Source organism: Echinops telfairi, unplaced genomic scaffold (assembly GCF_000313985.2).
Source record: "Echinops telfairi isolate 266 unplaced genomic scaffold, ASM31398v2 ScPeMD7_1713;HRSCAF=2227, whole genome shotgun sequence".
Lineage (NCBI taxonomy): Eukaryota > Metazoa > Chordata > Mammalia > Afrosoricida > Tenrecidae > Echinops > Echinops telfairi.
In genome coordinates this window covers 15,302,008-15,311,105 of record NW_022105611.1, presented here as the reverse complement: position 1 = coordinate 15,311,105, position 9,098 = coordinate 15,302,008, and the positions used below count along the sequence as shown (strand labels likewise).

General features: G+C 50.1%; 1 protein-coding gene across 1 annotated transcript in view; it reads right to left on the bottom strand.

The window, feature by feature from the left end:
* LOC101654740 (teneurin-4) overlaps positions 1-9,098 on the bottom strand; it is a 278,141-nt gene that overhangs the window by 95,475 nt on the left and 173,568 nt on the right. Inside the window, exon 13 of the mRNA XM_045293084.1 lies at positions 7,887-8,103. Coding sequence (XP_045149019.1) covers positions 7,887-8,103 — 217 coding nt within the window. The remainder of the gene's footprint in view (positions 1-7,886; positions 8,104-9,098) is intronic.

The following is a 9,098-nucleotide window of genomic DNA, read 5'->3' as shown; positions in this document are numbered from 1 at the left end:
TCTGAGCTTGATGGCCGCTTGATTACCTTCAAGCCTTTAAGACCCCAGACACTATACTTTTTGATAGCCGGGCACCATCAGCTTTCTTCACCACATTTGCTTATTCACCTGCTTTGTCTTCAGCGGAAACCCATCTTCTTGGAGCTTTCCAAAAGGAGCTCTGGTGGCCCAGTGGCTACACATGGGGCTGGGGTCTGCAGGGTCAGTAGTTTGAAACCACCAGCTGCTCCACGGGAGAAAGACCGGGCTTTCTAGCCTCATGAAGAGTTACCGTCTAGGAAACTCACGGGGGCAGTTCTACCCTGTCCTATTGGTTTGCTATGAGTTGGCACCAACTTGGTGGCAAAGACTTTGTTTTGGTGGTTTGGGCTTTAAAAAGAACACATTGAGCTCCCAAACGGAGACGGGGAAAGGTAGATGCCATGTCACACGGTGGTCACCAGGGAGCCAAGGGAGAGCAGCAGGAAAGAGACAAAGGTCTTCCCCCAGAGCAGACGGACAAAGCCTTCTTCCCCAGAGCCGGCACCATGCGCCCCAAGTTCCACTTCCCAAACTGAGAACATCTCTGTTCATGAAAGCCATCCACTTGTGGCTAAGGCAGGATCTACTATTGAACGTGGACCTCGTGCCAGCCGTTGGGCTTCTGGGTATTTTATCTCGTTTTATCTCCCCCACACAGACGAGGAAATTAAGGCCTACTTGCCTCGGATCAATAAGCTACAGGGACTTGAACGCAGGCCTCCTCCCTGCCAACCTCGAGTCTCTGCCTCACCGCAACATCCTCTGGTCTGCCCTGTGATGGACAAGCCTGCGCTGCCGAGCAAACAGGGACCGGGATTCGTTTGTGAACTCAATACGGGGATGATCGATGACAGAGCACAGGGCTGTTAGCTGCTCTTCTGGGTCAGGTGAGAAGTCGTTCCCTCCATCCTGATTGGATTCACCCCGTGGCTTTACCATTCATAAACACTCATTTCCATGCGGGGAGGGAGTTTTTAAAACCACCAACATGAATAATATATATTGGCTGATGTTTTCGGAGGAGGAAGGAGCTTTACTTTCTTCCATCTTCCATCAGGGGCATTAATCACTGTCTTTCTATCTTTAAAAAAAACCCAAACAAACTGATGGGGTAGCCTGTCAGCTCAGCTTGCTCTTCAAAGGCAGGAGTATAATTCAATAATAAATTCGCTCAGAGGCCGGCTGTCAGGAAGTTGGTGTTGATTTGAACTCCATTAGATGATCCCTCGTGCTCAGCCTCTCTAAGGACGAACAGACTGCCCACTGGCTGGGCTGAGGCTGGCGGGTGGAGTCTGCCAACGTTCCCCTGCCAGGGCTCGCCTGCACAGTCTTGCGTGCAGCATCAGGGCTGCCTCGGGAGGATGGAAAGGTTATCCTGCAGACCGGCAGGGTCAAATTTCCCTCCTCTCCAGTTGGCTTTGTTCTTGTAGAGCTCCGCTCCCAAACTCCTGGCAACTTTGGGCCTCTCTAAAAGGTAGGAAAGAGATCCCGCGGGTCTGCGGCTGATGGTTTGGCACTACAGCTTCGGGCTGTTTTCCAGGCCCGAAAACAGAGCCTTCCGGCCCTGTCTCGACACCGTCTTTCGGGACTTGTGAGCCCGAGTTCTTCCTTTTCCCACATGGCCCCTCACGCTGGCCCTGACCCTCGACTCGGCGCTTTCCTAAGACCATCTCCATGTCCATGAGTTGGATGCTGGCACACAGCTCCGGATCTCTGCTTTGTCAAGCATGAACATCACCAGAACTGCACTCCGGCCACAGCCAGCTTCTCCGCAGTCCCTGGTGGTTTGGGGAAGTCCGGCTGTCGGTCATTCTGACTCCACTGTCTAGAAAGCCCTTTAACAACTCTGGCTGGCCGAAATCCGCCGCCGCCGTTGTCATTGTCATCAGCATGCAGAATGGGAGTGATGGCAAGAAGTGACAGGAGCGGGCTTCGGAAAGTTTGTGAACAAACAAAATGGAAAGCCAGTGGAATTCCCCCCAAACTTGTTGAAGTGCCCCCGAGCAGGGTTGCACTGAGATTTTTCACTTCGTTCTCCTTAACAAAAAAGGACAGTTATGACCCACAACTTTGATGTCATGGCTGACTAGTGTGCTGTGACTCGTCAGTTTACCTGTACTCATTCAGTCACTTCCAGCAGCCAGCATTGACTGCTGCCTGCCCTGATCCAGGGGGAAAGACGAGGCTTTCTACTCCCGTAAAGAGCTACTGTCTCGGAAACCTACAGGGGCAGTTTGAGCCTGTCTTACAGGGTCGTGCTAGCTCAGTAGTATGGTTTTTGGGTTTTGGAATGTGATGGCTGGGCCTGCTTCTCTTTGGTGAGGTGTGTGAAGTTGGCTGGGATTGATGAGTTCTCGGGCCTTAGAGGGCCCACAGGCTGGCTGGAGAACCCCTGCCCCTGTCCTAGAAGGCACAAGAGGTTCATGGACAAACAAGACAGGAGGCCCTCAAAGTCAAGGGGTACAGATGCATATTTTCTTCTAAGCCTGGGGCACAGTAAGTACGGGGTCAGCACTCGTCAAATTGAGCTTCTCTTTCTGAGACAGCTCTGCTCCTCCCTGACCTGTCCCCGTCTCTGCTCTGCACAGAAACGGCCTCTCTCTGGCACCCATTCTCTTGGTCTTAAGTCCTCCTGAGCTCACCAGCTTTTCCCTTGGGATCCAGTCTCCTACCAATGGCCTCTCCCTCTCCATCCCCACCCATTTTCCTGAGTGAGATGATAACCTCCTGGCCTAGAGGAGTCCAGCCTAGAGGATTTAACAGCACACTGTTTTCTGACCAATTTAGTGTCCTCAGACCTATGCTGAAGAGATACTCAAATAGCTAGAAGCTCCTTCTGTACTACACTATACTATAGTATACTATAGTATACTATACTATACTAATGTATACTATACTATACTATACTATAGTATACTAATGCTATGCTATACTATGCTATTTTAACCCGCCCGATGTTGGCGACCCACCACTCCTCATGGAGGAGCCCAGTCGGCCCCACCCCAGCTCTTTATACTGGATGAGTTTTCTTAAGAGAACACATAGAAGCAACAGTGGAAAACAGCTTTGGCTCTACCTTGTGTGTTGTTCTAGATGCCTCCCTTCTGCCCCCTCTCTGCTCTGGGTCCCGACACCTGTTCTCATCGTATGGACCTCCATGCCTCCCCTTCTCCCACTCAAGTCCCAGTAGCAGGCACCCTTCATCGCATTCCACACAGGGCTTTAGGGGGAGAGACAAGTGTTTCACTCAGCAGCTGCAGGGTTCAGGCCTCCAAACCAGGAATAAAAAAGATGATCTTCACATCACCCAACAGGCAGCGGTGGCTCTCATGTCTGCTCTGACCCTACTTTGGATCAGCCGAGGTCATCCATGCCTATATCATTTTATGTCATGTTGCGGACAGTAGGGGTGAAATGTCAGCTAGAACCACTACTTCGTTAAATCGGTATTAAATAATTGCCCTGGGCCAGGTATGTGCTGGAGGCCGTGGACACAGATGAACCAGAGAGTGTCCTTGGGGTGGGGTGGGGATGGGCTGGGGGTCTTCCCCATTCTAGGTCCATCTGGCAACACTTCTGCCTAAAGTTATAAGGTTTGCGCTATGGAGCCCAGCCCAGCTCCATTCTGCGTGCCCGGGGCCCTCACATTCCAGGGCGCTCAGCCTTCTCTCTGGGGTGTCCCTGCTGCAGTCCCGCTGGCCCGGACTAGGATGCTATGTATGCAAAAGCAGAAGGCACGGCCCATACAACCCTGGTGCCAAGTGCTGCACTGGAGAACCCCCTACTTCCACATTCTGGACATGGGGCTACACATTCATTTCTGAGGCAATGGACCCAGTGAACACTCAAGGGAGCCCAGGACCTTGAAGACTGGCTCGCTTGCTTCCCCCACTGAACGGTGGACCACTTAGCGCTACCTCCTGCCTTTGAATTCCTCTTCCTCCCAATGGTCCAGGCAGTTAGGGTTTCAGCATGTCTCCCTGCGCCTGAGACTAAGCAGGGAATCCATAGAGCGAAAGCGACTGCCTTTCCTTACTGGCTTCAGAAAGGCTGTGGATCGCTGGGTGACAGCTGGCTTTTGGAGACGGTGAAATGGGACCCCAGGCAGTAGGAACTCTGATGCATCATACGTGGAGAAGAGCACGAGACTTTGCCCTCGGAGTACGGCTGTCATTCTCACTGCACACACGCACCAAGCCAGGCCAGCGCCTGCTCATCAGACACTTCAAACTCTGGAGTGCTCTCCACTGAGGATCCCAAGGGAATGCTGGATGGCAAGACTGCTGCTTCTTCCTTTCCTGAAATAATGATTTGACAATCTGCACCTGGCTCATCTCTTGTGTGCCTGGTGGGCTTTCCTAGAGGGCGGGTTACTCTCAAGTATCCAAGTAGCTCAACACAAATAAGACCAGACTCACTGTCCTTGGGTCAACTCATAGTGATCTCATAGGGCAGGGTAGAACTGGCCCTGTGAGTTTCTTAGACTGTAGCTGTTAATGGGAGTAGAAAGTCCTGCTTTTTCTTGCACAGTGGATGGTGGTTTCGAACTGCTGACTTGGCAGACCTCGGACCAATGCTTTTCCACTATGCCACAAGGGTTTCTTCAATTTCAACAAGGCAGTGGAATTAGAAGCTCTTCCTGATGTTATCTCCATCACCGCCACTAGTAAGTAGCAAGCACTTTTTGTCATTAGCAAGCAATCATTTTTGATGATGGATAGTATATTGAGACTATCTAGACATTTAAAAAAATGCAATTCTCCTAAGAGCCTTACAAAGTAGGCATTATCATCCTAACTGGACAGAGGAGGAGGACTGGAGCTCATATAAGTTATGCCCGCCCCCCCGAAGATCACGTGTGTTTATCAGACATCAAAGCCTGTTTTCACGATGTCATGCTTTAGTAACAACCACTGCCTCTCACGCACCAGTCACCGGGAGTCCCTGATGGCACAGATGGTAAAGTGCTGAGCTGCAAACTGAAAGGTTGGTGGTCCACCCCCAACCCCCATCAGAAGTAGGGCCTGCTGAGCTGCTTGCAAAGGATCGCCGCCCGACACCTCGTGCAGCAGCCAGTTCAACTCCACAATCATGGAGGCCCCATTAGTTGGAAACATCCTGATGGCAACTAGCCACTCCCACCAAGCCTTGTGCGGAGTGGTTTATTTTAGTCCACCTTTTCCATCTCACTGTTATTGCTCCTTTATAATTGGTGGCCCACACAGGAGAGACTAGTCCCTGTGGAAGGGCAGCCAAACGAGAGGAAACCTCTCCATGCGATGGATTGACAGAGTGGCTGCAACACGGTGGGGCTGGGGAAGGACCAGGCAGGGTTTCGCTCTGTTGTACAGAGAGCCACTCTGGGTCAGAACTGACTCCGACGGCACTTGACAATAATTAACAGCGCACTAAGGTGAAGTCATCTCCCTGAGGTTGCACACAGGCAGCAGAAGGTAAAACCAGGATTCATACTCTGGCCACTTTCTATCATTTCTGTTTTGCTTTGTTTTTTTACTATACTATACTCTATCATATAAAAAAGGAGTCACCAAATCAAACTTGGTGACTGATTCCACTTTACCAAACAACACAAATAAGCCCAGGTCCAGATGAGAGAATACCAAGTGGGCGGGCTAATGACAATGGGCACCTGGTGCCTTGGTTTCTGTCTCTGGTCACTTGTGCTTATTTTCATCTGTTTGGTGATTGTCAGCATGCTCACAGGGGCCTCGGCTGAATCTGGACCAGGGAGGAGCAGGAATATAAAGACTCGACAAATATTAGGCCAGAGGAAGCTTCCCAGGAATACTTTGGAGAAGATCATTCACTCCCCTTTTATTTTGTAGAGAAAATGCTAGCTCTAGCTCCTGCCCTAAGTGCTGTGGGTTTAGAGAGATGACTGCTTTCGGCTTTCACTCTGTGTAATTTAATGGAAGATGACAGATCTATAAATAATGATCTGGGCGCTAACTTCTACTCCTGTGTCTACTACCTAATCTGTAGTGTAGTTTTCGGCAGGTGATCTAACCTCCCTGAACTCTGAATCCTCTGTCTAAAATTAAGTCAAATAGATAATGTCCCCATAGACTCCTCTCTCCAGCATCCCTTTAATGCAATCAGTTATTAAACTTGGCAGATTTTTCTTTTTAAATAAACTTGAAGCCATCCTTCACCTACTTCACTACTCTGATGGTCCTCATAGGGCAGGAACCAGGACTTGATCTCTGCTTCTTCTGACTTCTGGGCACTGAAATCATACACATGAAGGTGCACCAGGTGTGACTGCTGAGTTGAACGGCTCTGAAAGCTCGGCAGAGAAGAGGCATTACTACGCTACATTGGAAGACATCCCAATTCCATGATGATAGACTCTTCTCTTTTGTATACTTCTTCATCCATCGCAGCTCCTGATCTCGGGACCAGAAAACAGAGAGCTAGCCTTTGCTGGCTCCGCACACTTCCAAGCTTCTGGATCTTTGTGTAAGTCCTCTAGCTGGAACGTTCTTGTCATTTCATTGCGGAGCTATTTATTTCTTGTCTTTAAGACTCAGAGAAGCACACCATACAAGGACTGTAAATAATAAAATCCAAATCCAAAGGAGGGAAGTTGTATTAGAACTTAAATTGCGAACAAATGGTTTGCAGAGGGCGAGAGATCACAGTGGAAACCCAAACCATTCACAGGGTCCACAGGAGGATTAAGCCTCTGGTGACTCCCCTCTGAACACAGTTCAGGAATATCAACAGCCTTGCTATCAGACAGAGTGGGTTGTAAAGTGGATTATGGCAGAAGCGGTTCACTTGAAACGTTATACTTTATCATTTGATCTCCCTTTTGACCCATTTTACAGCTGTTTTGGTTTGTCATATTTTCTGCTTTCTTTTCAATTGAGGTTTTTGTACATTTTGTCATCATCGTTGTTGGTTTTATTGTTGGCGCTATTCACTTCCTGTTTGTGCATCGTATGATGCTCTGTCTATGAAATCCAGGATAGATAAATCTATAGAGACGGCGAGTGGATAAGTAATGACCTAGGGGCACGGCAGGAGAGGTTGGGGGGGAAATGGGGAGCCAACAACGAGAGAAAAACGTTCTGAAACTGACTGTGGTTATGATTGTACCACTCTTCCTAGTATGACTGGACGATTTATCTTGGCATGTGAAGTATACAGAAGTAAAACTGTTTTTCAAAAACCTCAGCTTATAAACCACCTTGCATCCTTCTGACCCCAAAGCACCTCCCCTGTGTTCCCAGAGAACCCTGGGGACATATCTCTGACCCATCACACCATCACTGTCCATTTAGTTCACCCAGTGGACTGTGCGTGTGACCAATGGAAAGCACAGAGACTGTCCTTTCCTCCTCCCTGTGGTCCTAGCACTGGGCTGGGCACACGGTGGACACCTGTGAAGAATAGTTCCGAAGGGTGACACAACTGAAAAAGGAAAGCATGTGGGTGTATGGCTTGGGTGTACCCTCCCACACTGTCACCCCACCTACACCCCAGCAACACCGTGTGGCTCTAAGCTCTGAGGGTGAGCAGTGGCCACACCTTCCAGCTCTTCTGGAGGCCGCAGGATCAGTGAGAGTTGACTGCAAAGTGAGTATTGATCTAAGATTCCCCTGGGACTTTGGATTTCTCACGCTTTCCATCTATCACCCAGCGGGAGCAGCAAACCCTGGCACCTAAAAATTTCCAAAGGCCTTGGAGAGCAGTTTTCTAAATTCGGGTACATGAGACTGCTTCTCTGCCTGCTCTGACATACCACCAGAAACCTGTGTTGCTTCCCTCTTGGCCTTCACCCACCCTCCACCGCCCGCACCTGACCCTCCTCCAGTGAGCCCAGGGCCTTATAGACTCACCCTTCGTCAAAGGGGTTCTCCCCGGGGATGATGTGTGTGCTGTCCCTGCCCACCAGGAACTGGATGCGGTCGTAGAAGGAATGGAGGTTCTGCTGGGACACCGGGGCCTGCGTCTCCTGGATGATGTCCACAGGGTCGGGGGAGCCCAGGCACAGCGGGTTGATGTGGCAGAGGGGCTGCAGGCAGCAGTCAGGGTCCATGCAGTCCACCAAGCCATCTGGAGGGGAGACAGGGTATCTGTTTAGATTGCTAGGTTCAATCAGTCATGCTGGCCCAGACGTCTCCAACTCCTTTCTGCTGTGACCCAATCATTGGACATACTTTATTAGGTGCTTGAGAGAAGTCAGGGCCCTTTGCTGGACACTGAGGAAGTCAAGGGGTTTCAGACCTGGTCCTAGCTTACCAGTCTTGTGAGGGAGAGGGAGGAGGAGAGGGGAAAGGAAAGGATTTACCTATTCAGCTAGCTACACATACATGCATCCGTAGAGAGGGTTTATATGAAGGAGCAGTACATCCAAAGGAGTAGGTGAGAGAACATGGTCACTTGAGTCACTAAATTCAAATGCTGGCATGTGGAAGGTGAGGGAAATAGCAGGAATGAGGCACCAAGATCAGACATTTTGCTGGGGCAGTAACGAAAGTCTTTAAGCAGAGGCATCTGCTTTGCATTGTGGGAAGACCATTTCCTGCAGTGCAGAGAATGGACTGGAGGGAGTTGGGGGTGGGGGCGCGAGGAAGCTACAGGCTGCCAAGTTGATAAGTAATGGTTTCGCAGACTGGAGTGGTAACAGTGTGAGTAGAGGAGACCAGATGTTTTGGAGAGAGATTTAAGACGCAAAACTTTTCAGATCCAGTGACTGACTAGTTTTGGGGGCAGAGGAAGGGTAGTGGGGGGAGGTGAGGGCCCTGGACTACTAAGCATCTCTCCCAGCTGCAAGGGAACTGTGTGCCCTGAGACGCAGTCCTCAGTCCTCTGGAGACCTGGCTCAGCCAGGCAATGACTGGACTCGAGCCCCATCCACAGGGCAGCACACATTGATAGCTTGGGCTTTAGGCTGAACCCTCTCTCTTCTTTCTTAGCTGTGCAACCTTAGGCAAGCTATGTGACATCTCTGAAACCCAGTTTTTCCCTCTTAATAAATCTGAGACAAAAACTCTTTGTGCTACACAATGCCCAAGGGATTTTAGCCCTGTTTCACCCAAACTCAGAGC